Source organism: Brassica rapa, chromosome A03, assembly GCF_000309985.2.
Source record: "Brassica rapa cultivar Chiifu-401-42 chromosome A03, CAAS_Brap_v3.01, whole genome shotgun sequence".
Taxonomy (NCBI): Eukaryota; Viridiplantae; Streptophyta; class Magnoliopsida; order Brassicales; family Brassicaceae; genus Brassica; species Brassica rapa.
The window spans coordinates 13,003,368-13,023,853 of record NC_024797.2 but is presented as its reverse complement, the minus strand read 5'-3'; the positions used below and the strand labels follow the sequence as shown (position 1 = coordinate 13,023,853).

The 20,486-nt window shown below is 33.3% G+C and overlaps 5 protein-coding genes across 5 annotated transcripts; 1 reads left to right on the top strand and 4 right to left on the bottom strand.

Moving 5' to 3' along the window:
- Window positions 1-109: 109 nt before the first annotated feature.
- LOC103858453 (protein transport protein Sec61 subunit gamma-1) lies at window positions 110-1,105 on the bottom strand. Its single transcript, XM_009135817.3, has 3 exons — window positions 852-1,105; window positions 644-759; window positions 110-388 (listed from the first exon to the last, which is right to left on the bottom strand). The coding sequence occupies exons 1-2, from the start codon at window positions 943-945 to the stop codon at window positions 644-646; spliced, it is 210 nt and encodes a 69-aa protein (XP_009134065.1). The 5' UTR covers window positions 946-1,105; the 3' UTR covers window positions 110-388.
- Window positions 1,106-2,425: 1,320 nt separating this feature from the next.
- Window positions 2,426-4,316, bottom strand: LOC103858452 (11-beta-hydroxysteroid dehydrogenase 1A). Its single transcript, XM_009135816.3, has 6 exons — window positions 4,019-4,316; window positions 3,727-3,919; window positions 3,441-3,526; window positions 3,233-3,364; window positions 2,984-3,148; window positions 2,426-2,890 (listed from the first exon to the last, which is right to left on the bottom strand). The coding sequence occupies exons 1-6, from the start codon at window positions 4,199-4,201 to the stop codon at window positions 2,624-2,626; spliced, it is 1,026 nt and encodes a 341-aa protein (XP_009134064.1). The 5' UTR covers window positions 4,202-4,316; the 3' UTR covers window positions 2,426-2,623.
- A 1,159-nt stretch (window positions 4,317-5,475) lies between these two features.
- Window positions 5,476-7,609, bottom strand: LOC103858451 (cycloeucalenol cycloisomerase). The gene is made up of 8 exons (XM_009135815.3): window positions 7,361-7,609; window positions 7,156-7,286; window positions 6,989-7,072; window positions 6,876-6,917; window positions 6,689-6,799; window positions 6,425-6,616; window positions 6,182-6,279; window positions 5,476-5,930 (listed from the first exon to the last, which is right to left on the bottom strand). The coding sequence occupies exons 1-8, from the start codon at window positions 7,365-7,367 to the stop codon at window positions 5,753-5,755; spliced, it is 843 nt and encodes a 280-aa protein (XP_009134063.1). The 5' UTR covers window positions 7,368-7,609; the 3' UTR covers window positions 5,476-5,752.
- Window positions 7,610-13,848: 6,239 nt separating this feature from the next.
- Window positions 13,849-15,417, top strand: LOC103858450 (adenylate kinase 3). Its single transcript, XM_009135814.3, has 6 exons — window positions 13,849-14,111; window positions 14,266-14,411; window positions 14,483-14,602; window positions 14,672-14,839; window positions 14,928-15,017; window positions 15,089-15,417. Exons 1-6 carry the CDS (start codon window positions 14,000-14,002, stop codon window positions 15,188-15,190), a joined length of 738 nt encoding a protein of 245 aa, XP_009134062.1. The 5' UTR covers window positions 13,849-13,999; the 3' UTR covers window positions 15,191-15,417.
- Window positions 15,418-15,422: 5 nt separating this feature from the next.
- Window positions 15,423-18,144, bottom strand: LOC103858449 (probable aspartyl aminopeptidase). Its single transcript, XM_009135812.3, has 10 exons — window positions 17,921-18,144; window positions 17,641-17,776; window positions 17,275-17,556; window positions 17,100-17,172; window positions 16,785-16,886; window positions 16,540-16,695; window positions 16,206-16,379; window positions 16,061-16,135; window positions 15,838-15,978; window positions 15,423-15,754 (listed from the first exon to the last, which is right to left on the bottom strand). The coding sequence occupies exons 1-10, from the start codon at window positions 17,994-17,996 to the stop codon at window positions 15,533-15,535; spliced, it is 1,437 nt and encodes a 478-aa protein (XP_009134060.1). The 5' UTR covers window positions 17,997-18,144; the 3' UTR covers window positions 15,423-15,532.
- Between the last annotated feature and the right edge of the window lie 2,342 nt (window positions 18,145-20,486).

Below are 20,486 nucleotides of genomic sequence, written 5' to 3'. Positions count from 1 at the left end.
TTATGGTCCCCAAAATTTCAGATTTAGTCACACTACCATTATTGTAGCAAATTGAAGTCCACATGCCAGCAAAAATAAAATTTTCAAGTTGATATCCCACATATAAATGTATCACAAAAGAGGTTCTCTCTCTAACCTTCGCATTTAGAAAAACAGTAATGGTAGGATTCAAATTATTATAACTAAAGTTCGGGTAGGATTCAAACAGTAATGGTAGGATTCTAGGTCACAACTTCTTGAAATCTCAGTCGCGAACAAATTAAGAAAGAAAAAAAACATAGAAACAAATGGAATCCGATGACATGAAAACATAGAAGTGACATGTGACTTCTTGTAACAGCAAAACTCTAATTTTCTCTCTCTCTCTCAAAACTCTGTTCTTTGCTTCCTGCAAACACACCAAAAAAAGACTTAGAAGAGTAGTTCCCAGACAACAGTTTTCATCTAATGATTACTGAAAAATCAAATTTCTTCCTTAACCATCCTTCCCTTGAATGACAAATGCTCAACACAAATTTTACATTTATCAGATTCTAGACTTGTATATGACAGTGATCAAAAGCTACTCGTTTCCATAAATTTCAACAATCACCACTCACATACAACAGATCTGAAATAAATTGAAGAAAAAGAAAGAACATACCTAAGTGGCGCCGACGATGATGTTGTTGATGGGAATAAAGATGAGCTTCACAAAGAAGCCAACGAATCCCATCACTACGAACCCTATCGCCGTACGAACTGCAACTTTCGTGAACTCTACAACGAGAAATCAAAACCATCGCTTGGGTCAATTCACAGATCCGAGATCCAGCAGAATCAATAGATTTCAAAACAAAACGAAACAATACCTTTGCGATCTGGTTTGTGGCAACGCTTAACGAGACGGATGCTATCCTTAGCGAAGTCTCTGAGAGGATCGACGACGGAATCAATGGCGTCCATAGCGATAATCGTTCGTTGCTTGCTTTTGAATTTGATGATCTGAATCTTCTCTGTGAGACACGATAACAGTGGGACTGAGTTGCCACGTAAGCATCGCACAATATATTGGGCTCTTCATCATTTTAGGGCCCAGCTCCGTTACTGGTAAGCTAGCTACCATTTTTTCTTGGTCTAGAAAGTAATAAATCATATAAACCCGTTGATGTATTGTAAAACAATTGCAAACTCAGAAAAATTATTTTAAATCAAAATCTAAACTAGCAGGCAGTTACTTTTTTTTAATACTAGACTAAGATCCGCGGCTTACGCGAAATAAATATTATTTATGAAAATTATTTTATGTATTATATGTTTTAACATATTATAAATATATATTAAATAATTAAAAGTCATAACTATTATATATATAATTAAATTGGTGCGAACATATGAATCAATTTTATTAATCCAAGCAATATTTTTTTTTATTTGATAGAATATATAGTTAAACTTAAACGATATTCACATTCATAGTATATTTTTAATATTAATGTCTATTAAATGATGGCTTATATTTCATATGATTTTTTGATCAGTTGTATCTTTTATACCAAAAGTTTCGAATTACTGATAACAAAAATTTTGTTGATTAATAGTTTTAATAATTTATAATATTTTAAAAATTAAGTTGTCAATGTTTGTTCAAAGTTTTTATAAAAATCATTTAAAGTAAATTTTGAAATTAAAATATTAATCAAAGTATATGGTTAAATCTATTTCTTCGCCTTTTTGTTAATAAATCCGAATTCTCATATAGTTTAATCTAAAACAATATATATCTAATAATCTTAATAATTAATTCAATTAAACTTTTTACTTATATGATTTTGTAATCATTTATATTATGTTATAAAAAATTTAAAACATGGATCACAAAATTTGAACGTAAGAGTTTTAAAAATTTTAGTAATTTATAGTAATTTTTTAAAATTTAAAATATAATATATACAGAAAAATCTATTTTTATTATATAATTAATGTAGTTGTTTAATTTATTTTAATAATTTAAAATTAAAAAATATGATAGAAGACACAATAATTTTTATCAAATCTTTATTATTCAAAATTATTAATTGTTATGTATACTTTAACCATGTTAAACAATTTCGTAACTTTTATTTTAAAAAATAATAAAAAACATTAGTAATAAATATATGGTTAGTTAATTTAATAAAAAACTTATTATATAAATAGATAGACTAATATATTTCTCTAATTATTTTAAAAATCATCATAATGATGACATGTAGCTACAAAAAAAAATTGAAACATAATGTTTAGTAGATGTGTTAACCACCAAATTAGAAATGATGTTTTCTTCTTTCACTTTGGTTTATTTGGAGGATTTGTAGTACGGTTTATGACTTCTCTACTAGTTTTAGTTAGTATAAACATCATTATAAATTTTGTTAGTATGGTTAGATTCGTCTATATGCATATCTGGTGTTACAAAGTAACGTATTCTTATAAGATACAGGCAAACAGTAACATATTAACATAATACACATCTAAAGTTCATCCACAAAAGCTGTGAGATACTTTTTTTTTTGTGCAACGTGAGATACCTATATGTTATACTCATTGCATCTGACTTTTTATGAATCATCACCCATATCACTCTAGCTACTCGGAATTGATTTCAAAGCGTTCGGATAGGTTCGGGGTACAGGACCCCACGTACACCCGTATTGTCCAAGATCTTCTTGTTGAGTGCATTTTCCTCGGACGTGGTCATGAACAGTAACCGGCAACCCCATTCAATTAGTTCCGGACAAAATACTTTCCAAAGATACGTCACCTTAAACCATGATGGTTCGGTCACATATCTTTGTTTCCGACACACACCGTTCACTATCTCCTTTGCACAAGCTGATACCGATGCTACCGGAAATGCTCCTACTTGAACCTTATTTAGTTTGAAAACGAGCATATTATAATGGATACAGCACATCGCTATTCAAGAATGTACATGTACATTAAGGAGTTAGCTTTGACTTACATCTCTGACGTTTTGGTCGACTACTAACTCGCCTTCAGCAGAGAAATACTTGCCTTGTGCGAGTTCAAATTGAGTATAACCAGGCGTAACGATTGTAATGTGTACGTCTCCGCCAAGCTCAATTCTCAGAGTCTCGAAGAAGTTTAGCAAAGCTGCTTTGCTCGCCTAAAATAATTATGTACAATTACTCAAAATAAACGTTAGACCAACGGGACACTTTACTAAGATATATTTTGTATAGTGACTTACATTGTAAAAGCTCATCCGTGGGGCGGTTAGCCATGCCGCAGAGGATGACATAACCACAATCTTCCCATTGCTTTGTCGAAGGTAAGGAAGCGCAGCACGAGTTGTATAAACTGATCCCCAGAAGTTAGTATCCTAATATATATTCAAATTATAGGTCAATGATCCAGCAGTTGGTTGATCTTGTAAATTACAATCATTATAACATTACCATAACTGATCTTGTCCTAGTTATTTCTTCAAAGTTCTCGAACATTGAAATCTTCGTTATTCCAGCATTATTAACAAGATGATCCACTGGAAGGTCAAAGCAAGTGTACGGTAGATTAACCAAAACAGACTACTGATTTAACATTGAGACTATATATTTAAAACGGACGTTTATAAAAAATATTTTATCTACTCTTATTGATCATATCAATATGTTGTTTTTTGTTCGAAATAGTATCTATAAAAAGGCCGGTTTTGATCGCGAAGGAAAGGTTTGACTGAATTACATCTGCCAAAATGGGAGATGGTCTCATCTACGATTCGTCTACAATCATCAGGTTTGGAGACATCAGCATGAACGGTGACAACATTGGGGGATCCAACTTCACGTGCAATCTCTGCCACTTCCTCTAGACGGTTCTTCCTTAGGGCAGTCAGAGCCAGACATGCACCTTTACTTGCGTACTCATACGCCAATCGCTGATGATAAAAATAATAATAAGTAACTCTCAAATGAATAATATTTCTTTCTTCGGTCTAAAATTTTACAATAAATTAATTAATGCATTATAACCAAACCTCGCCAATACCGGAGGAAGCACCAGTGATGAGAACCACTTTCCCATTAAGATTTTCACAGAAAATGGTAGAGAAGATAGACTGCAAAAACTTGAAGAAGATAAAAGGAGGCAAGAAGAAGCAAAGACCAAAAAAGGTGAAGAAAGGTGCAGTAAGGTTGAGGAAGTCGTTTATCAATTCCATCTTCGATCAAAACGCATTAATGATATTGACACTCAACGACCATTTACTTATGTTTTATATATAAATTCAACTATATTTTTAATAGATTTTGGCCACAACGGTGATGAGACGAAGAGAGAAGACACGCAAGATCAGGTGGTATAGAATGACAACATTGCATGGGAACGACACGACACGACACGTTGTGTCAAGGTGTGGAAAATGCACGTCGATCACTCGTACTCATTGTTTTCTTTATCTCTTTGACATCTCTAGAGGATAAGATCATGTCTTCATTCCACGAAGTTATATTGTCGTTTTGCGGAAATACATAATATTTCATTTGTTCATAAATATAAGATGTTTAGATAGAAACATACATATTAAAAAACTATTTTTTATTTAAAAAATATCAATAAAATTATAAATTAATAATATTCAACCAATTACAAATAAATTATTAAAATATTATTGAGTATACAGTTTTTAATAAAGTAAAAATTATCTTAAAAAATGAAAACATATTATATATTAGAACATCAAAATTCTATAAAACATCCTACATTTAAGAATAAAAAAAGTAAATTACAAGAACGTTGTGGGTGGATTTAATAACAAATAAAAATGCTCATACAACATATATTAATATCTAGAAACACAAAAGATTATAAAAATAGTTTTTCTTATTACTTTAGAAATTTTTCAAAACTAAAATTTTCAATGTTTCTTTTAAATTTTACAGAACAATTTTTCCATGAAATCTATATTTATATAAGAAGACAATTTCTTTTTCTGTGTGAAATATAAAACACAAACCTAATTTAGTTAGCAAATTTTCTATTTTAATTAGTTTAGATTTCTTTTTTTTTGTATCTACCTCTTAACTAATTAAACACTTATTAAATTTCATAAACTTTGAAATTACCCAACATTTAGCCCTTTAATTCCAACTTAAATTAAAAAGATCGATTTCTTGAACTCCAATTAAAAATTGTTCATTTGTTTGAAGTTAATCCTTACTAATGGCTAATCACACAAATTCAAAGTAGTGAAAAAAATATATACTCTTAACGTGTTTACAGTGGAATATCTATAGTGGTTTCAACTTAACATACAGACAAAAGACTGTAACCGTAAAAAGGCAAAAAGTAGGTGTTTTGATGAATGTTTATGTCCAAAGATCTTGTATGTCTTCTCAATGTCAACCAACTACATCTTCTACGAAAAAGTTGATGTGAAATTATGATTTGGTTATAGTAAGAAAAGCCCTTAGCTGCTTTATGCGATGATACTTCACCAGTTATGAACCAATAAATTGATTTCACAACAACAAAAAAAACTTCCATTCTGTTCGGTTAAATGATAACTTCAAGGTTTCGTTACCAAAATATAACAAAGAAAGCTGAAGAAAAATATAACAAAGGCAAGCAGTCAAAAGGAATAAGAAAAACCTCAGAAACATTACCAAAAAAAACTCGCATTAATTTCTTTCCGTAAAAGTGTTTACGGAAACTCTTTCTCAGGTTTCTCTATCGGTCCATGACTTGGTCGAAGCAGCCATGAATTACCAGTTCACCGGGAAAACCATGGTAAACCAGACTGAAGGCAGTTTTGTCCCTCCGGTAAGGGAACTATAGGTCCCAAGAAGAGACGCCACAGATCAAGAATGATCGTTACCAACATAGCAGCACCTAAAGCATCAACAGCCACACGTGACAAGTCCCACTCATCACTTGGTTTCTCTTCCATCCTACAAAACCCCACCATCAAATGAAAAGCATATGAAAAAAAAGAGTTTATGTATTCTCAAAATAAATAAAAGAACAAAAATTTGTATAAGAATGATAGATGAAGAAAAATCCAGAGATGATAACACTAAAGACCAATTTTGATACGCAACAGTCTTGGCACTATAAAGATCCAGTGCTACTATGAGATAAAAAAAATCAACAAACTAAGAATATATATATATGAAACTATATGTTTGAGGCGTTTCATTACCTGAAGAACATTGGGAAGCTGACAATGAAGTAGATGGCATAGAACAAACATCCAACTTTGTACATGGCACTTCGGTCCACAAACTCATAGTAAGGAAACTGCACATGTTTCAAAAAAAAAAACAGAATGATTTAAGTATCAAAACATAGATATGACTAGATCAGGCACGAACTAAGTTCGCAAAACGAAAGATCTAATTTTCTCTGAGACAAAATCATCTGAAGTATCAAAGAGATGACATACATTGGCAATAGCAACAGTCTCCAGGTAAGCAATGAAATAAGAAAGCGCCAGAATCCAAGCAGCCTCAAAAGACCATCTGAGAGAATCTGGTAAACCAGAAATGGAATGTCGTAGCCTTCGGAGAGTGATGTTGGACGCAACGTGGTAAAAGAGGAAGCAAGCATGCGTCATGAAGAATGTTGTGTGAGGCACCTGTTGGACACATGCCATGATGAGCTCACGGAAACAAGACAAAGGAGAACAAAGCCGAGGTTTTGCGCTTACGTTATTCATTTTCCAGGATGGGAATGTATAGGAGGCTCCAAGAACTTTGAAGAAATAGTGAGTCCAAAAGTAGTTTCCCACATAGCTGAAAATAATTATCCAGAGATTCGCCTGTGGTAATAAACAATAACTTTACTAATAAATAAAGCTATGGATGAGACTGAGACAGGGAAGAAAAAAAGCTTGCCTTAACCCAATAACGGTCTTTCCAGGGTAAGCTTCTGTCGGCCTGAAGCAAAATGCATAAACCAGACATTAGCTTATAGTTGAAGAAGCAGTGTTATCAACAAAAGGATGTACCTTTCCAACAAGTAACATGGGTATGAGGAAAGCGGGAAGAGCTGAAACCAAGGCGAGAAGCAGATACTCCAGCTCCGTGAATCTCTGTTCGTGAATATGAATAAAAGATTCCATTTTTTAATCAAAGAAAAGTGAAAGATTCCAACTTTTGATAAAAGAAGGGGGACCTCGTAGAGCTTGTAAGGAACAACGATGCCCAAGGAGAGAGTGAGCCAGAAAGGAGTGTAGAAGAGGAAGAAGAGCTCTCCCCATCTCTTGCTCGGGTTCGCTGCCAACCACAAGCTCCCTGAACTCGTTCCTATCCAAACCCATTTTATGCTAATGAGAATCGGGTAAAGAAGATGAGACGCTGAACGAGCAGATTGCGATTACCTGACATAGTAATAATCCCTGTGACGATAATGGCTCCGCCGGATCTGGAGAAAACGATGGTTGACTTAGAGAGAGAGTGCGAGTGTGAGAGAAAGGTTCCGTCTTTGTACGAGCAACCAAATAAATCCCCAACGAGGCTGCTGACGTGGTAGATGTACTCTCGTGATTTTAACGAAAACTAGATCCGCTTTCTCATTTTAAGATTTATTTAATCATTTGTCACATCATCACTCTATGGAGTATGGACCATTCTCTCAAAGTTTTTTTTTATCCTTTTTAATAGGCTTTCTATTTATATTTGAGAATAAATCAATTATATTAGACTAGGCAAAACCCGCGCTACGCCGCGGAATATTATAACACTAACTGATTTTTATAAGTCATGTTATTTCATGCTTAAACGGAACTGACTTCGAATTAAACTGTTAATTTTTTCCCAATAAAAATGAAAACAACACAGTTCGAATCATCAGACTTAAAAGCAAGATGGCTTGTCCAACTTGCTAAGTAATCGCAACTTCCTCTCTATCTTTAGAAAGCATCTTTCCAAACATAATATAATCCGTGCTTTATCCCCTTCGTCTACTTGGCTTTAACTTCATTTAATAATATAAACTACATCTTCAAAAAACTCCTAGCATTAGTGTTTCAAATGCACTTGGCAGAAGATTTATCGGCACTTCTTCTCCTATCATCCTCCTACCCTGAAGTGAAGCTTAGCTGAAGTGTTTCTGCTGTAAACATAAGTGTCTCTTCTTAAACGATATAGAAAATTTATAAATTTTAAAATGTAAAAACATTAACATATTTTATAAAATTAATGCACTTGTTTTGACTATTCGTACACCATCTTATACCAGCAATCAGATATGGTCATCACACAAATATCCCTAGCCAAATCATCAGTCTGATTTCTGATCTTTTTGAATAAATAGACATATTTTTTTTGCAAATTTGCATCATCTTGAAATGCATCAGTGTTTGGTTAGTCCATTAATAATAACAGTGTATATATGACCAAACACTAAAATTTCACAACGCATTTAAAAAAAAAACATAACTGAAATAGTGAAAATTTTAACTACTTTACTCAGAGACCTAAAGTATTTTTTTTTGTAATCCTCAGAGACCTAATGTTTTCGCCATATTCATTTCAAACATAAGACAATAAAAAGAAAGCAGAGCTCGAAATGTAATTCGTCTTTGGAGAAGAGAATTCTTCGATACTTCCTTAACATTTTCACATGTGTCACTGCATCTTTTCTCTGCAGATTCTAGAGAAAAATAAAGTTTCCTTCTCATGGACATGGGTCCCGACCACTTGTTGGAACAATCTAACATAAACCTTCAGCTTCTTAATAATATATGTTATTTGCCCAATCGTACCCTGTCGCCAAGAAAACAGTAATATAAAGAAAAAAGAACATTTTTAAGTTAAACGGCAAGACAGTTTCTTTGCAATCATCTGTAATAAAATCTTCCACAAGTTTTGGCCATCATCATCCCAATCTTACTGCTCGATGAAGACAATTTGAATGTTTTGTTCGTTGATCATTTTTCACCATGATGGATTCACTTCATTTTAATCATCTATTTTACAGTAATTTAAATCTTTGCAAAAAAGCTTGGTCATCTTCGTCTTAAACTGAGTCATTCATCTTGATTTTCTTTGACCTTGACTCGAGCCAATCATCATCTCATTTTTCTTCATTTTACTCCTGTATATCCATTAGTCTTCTTCTCCAGCTACTCTGACCAAGTCCCCACAACCAACGTTTTACATATTATTCTCTTGTCTAACCCCAAAAGCATGCATCAAACAATTTTCTCTCTGATATCACTCCTCCTTTATATTCTCAAGTCCTTCGAGGTCCTAGACATCTTAACAAATGGTTCCATGTTATTATTTGCTGTTTCCTATTTGTTCCATTTATTTCATGTTTCCTTAAAATACCAAAAGAGCATGATATGGATTGATGTATTTTAAGCCTCGTGTTAATTAAACATACTCGTGTTGGTAAATAGACTGTCATTTTGTTAAGGTTTACACGTGCATACAGTACCAAAGAACAATACCCAAGAATGGTTCAACAACATAAAACAAATCATACACTTAACCAAATATCAGTAAATCATTAATAAACTCATAATCACCAAAACAATCAAACACACAAAAGAAACCTAAAAATATTACTTACATACTAAAGAAAAAGACGCAAGAAAATCACCACAACTCTGATCTCTTACACCTGAATGTTTTGAAATATTGACATTCATGTGTATACCTATGAATGTAAATGACTAAAATATATTAATATACGACCAATTTAAAAATAGACATCACTAACCTTATTGTAACTCCCGTGATTTATGAATGCATTTTACAAAAAAAAATCGATTTTTCATGATATTTGGAAAAACGCATGTGAGCAGATTGCTATATCAGGTTGCCGTGCTCACATTATAATCTTCTCTGTTTTGTATGATGGGATGGTTTGGTAGGAAGGCAGAGTGATGAATGTTCCTGTGTAGCCATTTTGTTCCTTTATCTACAATCTTCATCAAAACAAAAGCTTGGTAGGAGAGAAGGAGAAGCAAGCACTACTCTTTATAACCTGTGAAACTATGTAACTGGAAAATTAGAGAACTTCAGGTATGGACTTAAAGCGATGACAGTACTATAAAAATAAAGATGGCCTTATGTAAAAGTCATCACAAACTAATAAAGAGTTTAAAAGAACGTGGAAGGTCGTTGTTTGGCCTGATAGAAAGGAAAAATTCAATGAGCCCAAGTCAAATACACAAATGTAAATGTTTGTCTCTCTGAAATCGATATTGACGGGTCTTAAATTCTCTAGGAATTTTTTTTTTTTTTTTGATCAAAGTTTTTCTCTAGGAATTCATGTGAATTGTATTTCATTGGTTTATATACTATTTTACTGAACAACGAATCTATATACATTGTTTAGAAGGAAGAGAAGACATTAAAGAATTGATCAAAGAAAATTTAGTGTACGTCAAACCAATACTATTTCATTCTAATCATTTGTTTGGCAAATAACAACTACCCAACAATGAGAACCTATTAAGAAACAATATTATTTCCTAAAAACAAATTTGCAGAGAAGCATCAACGTACGATGGCGTCAAACCAATACAAATCCAAACAATAATATTAATTAGCAGCAAACAGAACCATCATATTCATATTGAGAGAGACATGCAATGAGTAATAATATTAGGTTCGTTGGTTTCTGGCATAGGCTTCTTTCGCCGGAAAGGGTTGTTAACGGAGAAGAGACTTGAAAAACCAGAACTTTCGCCGGCCTCAGCCACCTCACCGGAGAAGAGAGTGGTGAAGATCCCTGATTGGGTCTGAAGTTCTTCAGCCTTTGCCTTCTTTGTTGTCTTCTTCCCCATCCTCGTTCGATTTCAAAGCGAAAGAGGAAGAGAGAGATCGATCAAATCGAAAGAGGAAAAGAGAGAGCAAAGAACCCATCTGATCAAATCTTTGACAAGTGAAAGTGATGATAGAAACGAAGAAGAAAAGGTAAAGCACAAACAAAAGTGACGTGGAGAGACAAAATGTTTCAATTGGTTTTCACAGTTTTTTCATTTATTGACATGGCAGTCTCATAAGCATTTTAAAATCTGATGTGTCATGCTTTGGAGAGAACCTTGTGCCATTATTGTGTTGATTATATATAATGAGTATGTTGAATTAAATATTCAACAGTTAATTCAAAAAAGAAAATCAACAGTTGAATAGGTGCAATGTAGATTCTATCTATTTGAATTTTGTCAACTTATTGAATATGTATAAAGTGGGATGTACAATGTTGGATTGCTTCATTTTGAACCACAAAAAAAAAGATGGAAAATGAGTCATTTTCTTTTTAATGACTCAATTGGTCACAAGTTATTACATCATTGGTTGTCTAAATTTATAAATTATATTTCATCTCAATTTTGAGATTATTTATATTATACCAAATAATACTTTTTAAACAAATTATATTAAAATTCATAATTTTATTCTTAGTAAATAAAGACTTGTTTGATTATATAATGATTTCCAGTGATACATTTGGTCTGTTACTCTATAGCAGACGACTTGCTCAATTTAGATAAAGAAGGCTTGGCACCTAATGGAGCCGACATGACAGATGGAGGAATCAAGGAGGAAGGTCACATATTAGCGGTTTTAACACTTTCCTTCTTCTTAAGGCCTGTTTGTTTCTCCATCTGGATGGACCATTTGAATGAAGATGAGAGTTTTGTTTGTTTAGGCACTAAAAGTGCAATTCATTCAGATGGATCTTTCGGATTACTTTTAGAAATTTAGGCTTAATTTTAAAGTCCATTCAGCTGAACCAATTTGGATCATTTGAATGGAGATGGTTCATTCAAAATGGTATAATGTCTATTATGCCCCTAATATAATTCACAAATTATAAACCTAAACATAATATCATTTTTGTCACAAACGAAAACTGTCAAAAACTACAAAACTACAAAAACACTTTTTCCCGTGCTAAAAACTACTTTTTCACGCCAAAACGCCAAAACGCATTTTCCCGCTAAAATTGCAAAAAAATATTTTCCCGCCAAAATTGAAAAAACGTGTTTTTCCGCAAAAACCAAAAAACAAGTTTTCATGCCAAAATCACAAAAAAAAATATTTTTGCACCAACACCCAAAAATATATTTTCGGCCAAAACACAAAAAACACGTTTTCCCAAATGTGTTTTCCAGCCAAAATTGCAAAAACGTGTTTTTCCGCCAAAACTGCAAAAATGCGTTTTCCCGCCAAAACCGCAAAAATGCGTTTTCCCGCCAAAGCCGCAAAAATGCGTTTTCCCGCCAAAACCGCAAAAATGCGTTTTCCCGCCAAAATCGCAAAAAAGTGGTTCCCTCCAAAACAACAAAAACGTTTTTTCTCGCAAAAAACGTGTTTTCCCGCCAAAACCGTAAAAACATGTTTTCCCGCTAAAATCGAAAATTTGTATATTTCCGCCAAAACCGAAAAATCTCGTTTTCCCGCCAGAACCGAAAAATCTTGTTTTCCGCCAAAACAGAAAAAAAAATGTGTTTTCTCGCTAAAACAAAAAAAACTTGTTTTCCTGCCCAAACCGCAGAAAGAAAACTCATTAATTTTAAAATAATTCTAATGTAAATATATTAAACTAAATAATTAAATGTAATATAGTTAAAATTAATATCAAACATATGATTAAATCAAGACAAGAGTATTTTGGTAATTTGTTTATTAAATTCATTTGAATGGAAATGAAAATAAAGAAACAAACATAAGATCCATTTAGATGATTCATCTAGATGAGCTATGTGGATGGACAAACAAACAATCACAAAAATCTAAATGGATCATTTGAATAGATCATACAAATGAATCATTTGGATGGAGATGACAGATGGTGAAACAAACAGCCCCTTAGTCTTCTTGGTCGCCATGTTTGATTTTTTGGGCACTAGCGGCATACAAGCCACAAACAATCTCTATTTTCTTAGGAGGCGAAGGCACATGGTTAGGAACCTCCGCGACTTCAACATAGAAACATAAAGAGTTGCAGATTCTGAAAGATCCTTGATATCTTCACTTTTCTGGACAGTAGGATACATCGAGATATCAGTAACATTCATGTTGATAGGAACAAATGGGTAATCTGAATTCGGAACTGCTTTGGCAAGTGGGCTCAATGTCCAGACTGGCTCAACAACGGTTGACGACCCTCACGCATAACAACTTCTTGAGCTTCTGGCATCAAGTTATAGGGATTTCTCGCTTGTATCTCATCTCTCTCGCCTAGGTCCTCGCCCTCTTCTCCTCTCTCTAACTCCTCTCCCTATTATCCTTTCTCTCTAGAGTCCTCGCCCTCTCTCTCTTTAAAGTCCTCGCCATTTATTTATCTCTCTTCAAGAGTCATGGCCCACATTATGTACTTAGTCATTTTAGTAAGACGAAATGTACTTGTCATTTTAGTAAAATCATATGTACCAAGAGAGTAAAAGCTGCAACTCAGATCGAAAGATTGAGATCAAAGAAATAAACCACAAAATGATATAAGGCCTAAACTCAACTTGAATATAATCAAACTCAGCAAAGTATGTGTCTGTTTACTTGGTGAGGAAGACATGATAATCATGAAATGAAAGACCGAAGGGAACGAGCAAGAAGAAATCTGATTTTCTATAATTAAACAAAAAAACATTTGTGCAACATAAAAAAATAAAATTAATATTATAAAAGCTGATTTTCTATAATTAAACAAAAAAATTTGTGCAACATAAACAAAAAAAAATCATGGGAAAGGCAGTGAGAAAGAAAAATTAAATAATATTTGTAAAAAAAAATCACATGCAATGATGAAAATGTGGGATTGGAGATGTAAGGAGAAGACTCGTTTTCAAAGTAGGGTGTCTCACCAACCCCAAGGTTGTTCTAGAGGTGGCATGTGTCGTAATTTCATGTAAAGAGAAGGGTGATATCATACGAAGGGTATTAAGAAAAGAAAAAAGGTGCCGTGGGAGATAAACGCAGCTTTGGGGCATTGGAAGCATCGAATCATCTACATGCACTCCACAGAAAACTAAATCTAATTCCTCAAGAAGACGACCAACATGGCGAAAAGCAGTGTAGACATGGAAGACATTCAGACAGTCGATCTCATGTCTGAGCTCCTCCGTCGCATGAAGTGTGCCTCTAAACCTGACAAACGTCTCGTTTTCATCGGTAATTCAATTGCCACTGTAAATCATCTCCTTGTTTGTTTCTGAATTTCGCATGAAGTTTTGGTCTAGGCTCTTTTCTTTTCTTTGTCTAGAGATCTGTGTGATGTTTGTAGCTTTTTTATGAGGAAACTAACCGGAGAGAGGGATATGGTTAGGTCCACCTGGTTCAGGAAAAGGTACGCAGTCTCCTGTCATAAAGGATGAGTTCTGCTTGTGTCATTTGTCTACCGGTGACATGCTTAGAGCTGCTGTTGCTGCTAAGTCCCCTCTTGGTGTCAAGGCGAAGGAAGCTATGGACAAGGTCAAGAAAACAAAATCTTCATTATGTTTCTATCACTATAGGTGTTAGTTTTGATTGAATCTTTGTTCCAGGGAGAGCTTGTTTCTGACGACTTGGTTGTTGGTATCATGGATGAAGCAATGAACAGACCCAAATGTCAAAAAGGTTTCATTCTTGATGGCTTCCCTAGGACCGTCACACAAGCTGAGAAGGTGTCTGTCTGATTTTCTGTTATGTGTATTTGTAAATATCTGATTCTGAGTTTTTTCTTTTTCTAAAAGCTTGATGAGATGCTTAATAGAAGAGGAGCTCAGATTGACAAAGTGCTTAATTTTGCAATCGATGATTCGGTTCTTGAAGAAAGAATTACTGGAAGGTGGATTCACCCTTCAAGTGGAAGGAGCTATCATACCAAATTCGCACCTCCTAAAGTTCCTGGAGTTGATGATGTAAGACCAAACATATCTTTCTCATTTATCATATCCTTAAACGTTTTGCAACATAATTGATATCTCTGGTAACTTCACTGTTGTTTAGGTGACTGGAGAGCCATTGATTCAACGTAAAGATGACAATGCGGATGTTCTTAGGTCAAGGCTGGATGCATTCCACAAGCAGACGCAACCGGTATGTTCCCTTAAAAAAGTATCTGAACATGAGAGGACTTTTGGAGTTTTGATTTGATGTTGTTGTTGCAGGTGATTGACTACTATGCGAAGAAGGGGAATCTTGTGAACATACCAGCAGAGAAGGCTCCGGAAGAGGTTACCAAAGTGGTGAAGAAGGTTGTGTCTGCATGAGAACTGTAATAAATTTGGCATGAGAACTGAGTTCTGAATCTCTCTTATGTTCCCTTCTTTTCTTTTCTTTTTGAATAAATCTCCTGAGGTTTTTGTTCTCCTGGAATGTCTTCTACTTGAGAGCAAACATTTTGCTGCAGCTTTTGTGCAGTGTTTTCACTAAATTGTTTGTTACCGTCTAATGAGTAAAAATAAGAAGCAAAATGAAATGAGAGTTTAATAAGGAATTTGTGAGATAAACCAAAGCGTCTTTCTATTTATTGTAAACACCAGTTCTAAAACAAAGGATAGAAAGATTTTCTTTAGTTCAAACTTAACCAAACAATAAAGATTAAGAAGCTCTCAAACGTCGACAGTGAGTTTGGCGTCAAGGTGAGTGAACTCTTGGAAGAAAGCTTTGAAGTGCTCGTAAGAATGCTTCACGTCGTCCGCAGCACACATCTCACGGATGCTATGCATCGAGAGCTGTGGAGCTCCAACATCAACCGTCCTTATCCCCACACTGCTTGCTAGGATTGGACCAATGGTTGATCCGCAACCCATATCATTACGCACCACAAAATCCTGCAAAATTTTCATGTTCATCATACTCGGTTTTAACTTAGAATATCTTCTGGATTGTTTTAACAGGCAAATCATATTCATACCTGGACAGGAAGATTATGTTTCTCTGCTATCTCTCTGAACACAAACGAAGTTACTGCATTGGTTGCGTAACGTTGATTTGCATTGTGTTTGATGACAAGCCCTCCATGCATCTTTGGTTGATGATTCTCTTCGTGTTTGTCCTACAAAATAAACGAAACAGTAATGCACTGAAGGAGAGGCATCAACTTACTTGATGTGCATGACAAGGATACAAATGATTACCATAAAGTTTGGATGTAAAGCATGAGCCATGTCAGCGGACACAAGCAAACTTTTTTGAATCGCTTTCTTGAGCACCTGTAACGATTAAACAACTGTGAGTGGCGAGCTACACTAAACAAAATCTTAATACTAGAAGGGTTGCTACCTTAGCGTCAGAGCTGAAGCAACTTGTGATGTGTGACATAGCATCAATCATGACAGGGGATCCAGCTCCTTGCGCTGAGTTGGAACCAACTTCTTCGTGATCAAATAATGCCACCATTCTTACTCCACTTTCTTCCTCTAGGTCACTTCCAGAGGACGTTGCATCTATAAGTGCCTATGTACAATGTTCAAATGTTTATTGCATTCATATGGTTACGCTTTAGATATATACATTTCAAACAGATAAATCGAGCACCCAGAAGATGTTTACTGACAAGAAACAACTATTCATCAACTCATTCAGCAGCCAAAATCTCGTATTCACGAAGACGTACCTTTAGAGAGCAAAATGACATGCAAAGATTGTCCAGCCTTCCTGAGAAAATAAATTCTTTTGCTGCACCACCTAGAATGCTTGGCTGAGTGTCACATACTTGCAGCTCAAATTCGCATATCTCATCAGGTTTACAGCACAGCGCGTTTGCAACGATCTAAGAGATTAATAAAGAGGATTAGCTGATTAAAAAAACACAACATGATCTAAAGTTCAAACTGAAAAATGTTTATAGTTTAAATGGACCTCCATTAGAAGTGGGTGATGCTTTGATTTTGAACTAGCTTCAGTACATTTCTTTCCTCCGTCCTCTTCACCACCTTCTGCTGGCACTTTATTGAGCTCCGCCTTAACAGCACAATGTAAAAAAAATTTAAAAAGACGCAAGAATTCACAACTGCTGCAAATGGTTGATATGCAGACAAAGATGCGTTATGATCTCAGGAAGTGGTTGATATGCAAACAAAGGCTTCTAAAATACTGAATGAAGCAAGTTTAACAGAGGAATTAAAGAAAGAAAGAAGTAAATGAATTATCTCAGTTAAGACATGAAAAGAGCACCTTGATAGCCGTTGCGAGTACTGGAACAAGGTGCGTCTGAGTGTTTGGCTTAAAACCTTCACTGTTCACATTCCTGTCCACAAGGCAAAACGAAACATACTTACATCAAGTTCCCCAAACAAAGTAAGTGAACTTACCGCAAACTAAAAAAAAAAAAAAGAAGTCTGCATGTAACCTGTCCAAGTGAATGGCCAAGGTAGGAATCCTCATGATAGGATCCTCAATCCTAACAAGACGATGAGAATAGGAGACAGAACCCGCCTTGTCTTCTTTGACAATAACACGTCCAGCAACAGTCAGGTCACGATCAAACCAAGTGTACCAAAGGCCACCTCCATAAGTCTGAACACCAACCTCCAAGCATCCACCTTTAGTTACCTTAGAAACAGGCTTGAGTTTAAGGCAAGGGCTATCAGTGTGTGCACCTATTATATGGAATCCGTTTCCAGCTTCATATCTGTTCACAAAGAATAAAAAAAAAACATAAATAAATCATTCATGAGAACTTTTGGTTACAATAAAAGAAAGAAAGGGATGGTACTTTTTGCCAACAGCAAAAGCAACGATGGTGGAGTAGTTCCTTGTGAAGAAATACTTTTTGCCGGCTTCGAGTTTCCAGTCATCTCTCTCGGAAAGCTGTTCATAGCCAGCGTGTCGTAGCCGCCTCTTTGACTCATCTACAACAGTTAGATCATGGTTTTAAAAGGAAGGAACAAATTAAAAGCTACGATTAATTAAGAGCCGTGCGAATCTTCCACACCACAAAAAAGGAAAGATTAGAAAGGACTTTAAAATAATCGGTGATGGTTCGGGGAGATTACCGACGGCGTGAAAAGCGGTGGGAGAGGCGTTGAGAAAGGAGAGGAAATCGGAGACGAGGGAGGTCGTACTCGCCATGGTGTGGTGTGGTGTGGATCTGCGATGGATCTCACTCACTGCTAATCTAAATGAGACCGACTCTCTCTCTCTCTCTTCAACTTAAAAACACTGAGGAGGCTGCTTGCTTACCTGATGAAACTTTTGATATTTTTAATTTATGAAAAAACTGCTTAAAATACTCTTAAGACTACTGGATTTTTTAGCCGCGCTACGCGCGGATAAGATATTATATGTATTTCTCAATTCTAAAAAAAATAATATATAATATTGTATTACATTATTTAAAGAATATAAAATAAGATTACATAACATAAATATATTTTTAAAATTTTTTTTGTGGAAATCATTATATTGTTTGATTTTTGTACTTGATTCACATATTTGCATAGTTATATATGATAGATGAATAACTATATTTTAATTATCAGTAAATAATATATATTTATTATATAATATATAAAAAATTATTTACTTTTAAAACAAATTTGTCTCATGTTGGGGACTCGGTTATAGACATATCATATTCGAAGGAGACATTTTTAAAGTTATTAATCTTCTTAACAGTCATGAAACAAATCTGAATATCGAAACAATATGTCATACGATCTCTTTGTGGAATAACTGCTCTGAAGAAATTCAATTTAGACATCAAAAAAGACTGGAAATGGATGTGCAGATGTTTTATCTAAGTCAGCTTTACAAAATACTATTCATAGTTCATATATCATTTATGTCCATCCTATTTTTTTGTCCATCATTTCTTAAACATCTTGAAATAACTGATGCTAATTAATAATAAACTTTTGGCTGGCAAAAAAAATCAATTTTGTCTAACTGATATATATGTATTTCTCAATTCTAAAAAAATAATGTATATTATTGTATTACATTATTTAAAAAATATAAAATAAGACTACCTAACATAAATATATTTTTTAAATTTTCTTTGATTGTTGTACTTGATTCACATATTTGCATAGATATTTGTGATAGATGAATAACTATATTTTTATTATCAGTAAATAATATATATATATATATTTATTATATAATATAAGGAAAATGAAATTATTTACTTTTTAAACAAAGTTGTCTCATGTTGGGGATTCGGTTATAGACATATAATATCCGAATGAGATATTTTTACAGTTATCAATCTTCTTAACAGTCAAGAAACAAATCTGAATATCAAAACAATATCTCATACGATCTCTTTGTGGAATAACTACTTTGAAAAAATTGAATTTAGGCATCAAAAAAGACTTGAAATGATGTACAGATGTGTTATCTAAGTCACCTTTACAAAGTACTATTATTCATAGTTCATATATCATTTAAGTCCATCATTTCTTAAACATCTTGAAATAACTGATGCTAATTAATAATAAACTTTTGGCTGGAAAAAAAATCAAATTTGTCTAATTATTGCTTAAATATTTTATTAATATTGTCTAAGAAGCTTTCCATTGATATCATAGTTTAATTTTTATTAGTTTTTTTTTGTTAATTTTAGAGTTTTTTGTATTTAAGATTTTTTTCATATTAAACTTATATTTCTTTCACATAATATATATATATATATATATATATGTCATAAAAATTACCATCAAATCAGTTTTACTTATTTATTATTTTGTTTTTAATGAAAATACACTTTTTAAATAATTTAATTTAAAATAAAATTATATATTAATTTGTTGTATTCTAACAATTTGATTGATTTAATTAATTTGCTTTGGTGGATAACTTAAAAAAATTTCATATGAATCGGGGAAAGCAAGCTTATGTTGTTATATTATATTTATTTGTGTATATGGAATCTATATATAATGCTAGTGTAATAAAGAAATAAAATTATTTTTTTGTAACTTCAAAAAGATACATTATTACAATTTGAAATTATTCAAAGTTGAATAAAATGGTAATTATATAAATATAATTGTTTTTTTATTTTGTTTAGTTTGATTCTCATGAAAAGAAATCAATAGGTTAAACAAATGTTTCAAAATTTGTTGTGTTATTGTTTTGTCTATAAATTACAAAATTTATTGAATCGATATATTTAATTATTGCACCCTTACATAATATTTTATTAAAACATTAGAGAATTGTGTTTTGAGTTGTTTTGTCAAAATTGTACAAAAATCTATGCTTTTTCATATTTGTCACGAAAATTTATATGTTAAACTTTCTTTTACAAAATTCTTAATTTTGTCACGAAAACAAAAATATATGTTTTTCATATTTGTCAATGTTCTCACACTTTCAAATAATATATTAGCTTAGTCACTTACTTATTTTTTTTGTACGAAACAAAGTATCGGAGTCTTGAAAGTTGAATCCATATTATTGTAAATGTACATAAGAGTTTGTGATTACATATTTAGTGATTCTTGTATATGCATCCAAGAAAGTTTCAATGGCTTAGTGGTGTCTGTCCTATATTTATGTCAAATTAACCCGGGTTCGATTCTTTCATTTGCATTGTTTTTTTTTATTTTTTACGAA

Bases quoted from the DNA above. Each gene is read 5' to 3' on its own strand.
- LOC103858451 (XM_009135815.3), bottom strand. The intron at 6,918-6,988 runs GTACATCCTTTT...ATTTTGCTTCAG, and splicing joins CCATGTTACTTGTTGGAAAG to GCCGACAGAAGCTTACCCTG. The intron at 5,931-6,181 runs GTAATGAAACGC...GGGGTTTTGTAG, and splicing joins AGCTTCCCAATGTTCTTCAG to GATGGAAGAGAAACCAAGTG.
- LOC103858450 (XM_009135814.3), top strand. From the start codon at position 14,000: ATGGCGAAAAGCAGTGTAGACATGGAAGACATTCAGACAGTCGATCTC. The intron at 14,603-14,671 runs GTGTCTGTCTGA...TTTTTCTAAAAG, and splicing joins CCGTCACACAAGCTGAGAAG to CTTGATGAGATGCTTAATAG. The intron at 15,018-15,088 runs GTATGTTCCCTT...TTGTTGTTGCAG, and splicing joins TCCACAAGCAGACGCAACCG to GTGATTGACTACTATGCGAA.
- LOC103858449 (XM_009135812.3), bottom strand. From the start codon at position 17,996: ATGGCGAGTACGACCTCCCTCGTCTCCGATTTCCTCTCCTTTCTCAAC. The intron at 16,696-16,784 runs GTCCATTTAAAC...TTAATCTCTTAG, and splicing joins ATCACCCACTTCTAATGGAG to ATCGTTGCAAACGCGCTGTG. The intron at 16,136-16,205 runs GTAGCAACCCTT...TAATCGTTACAG, and splicing joins GCTTCAGCTCTGACGCTAAG to GTGCTCAAGAAAGCGATTCA.
- LOC103858452 (XM_009135816.3), bottom strand. From the start codon at position 4,201: ATGGAATTGATAAACGACTTCCTCAACCTTACTGCACCTTTCTTCACC. The intron at 3,920-4,018 runs GTTTGGTTATAA...TTTTATCATCAG, and splicing joins CTTCCTCCGGTATTGGCGAG to CGATTGGCGTATGAGTACGC. The intron at 2,891-2,983 runs GTAAGTCAAAGC...AAACTAAATAAG, and splicing joins TCGACCAAAACGTCAGAGAT to GTTCAAGTAGGAGCATTTCC.
- LOC103858453 (XM_009135817.3), bottom strand. From the start codon at position 945: ATGGACGCCATTGATTCCGTCGTCGATCCTCTCAGAGACTTCGCTAAG. The intron at 760-851 runs GTATTGTTTCGT...TTCTCGTTGTAG, and splicing joins CCACAAACCAGATCGCAAAG to AGTTCACGAAAGTTGCAGTT.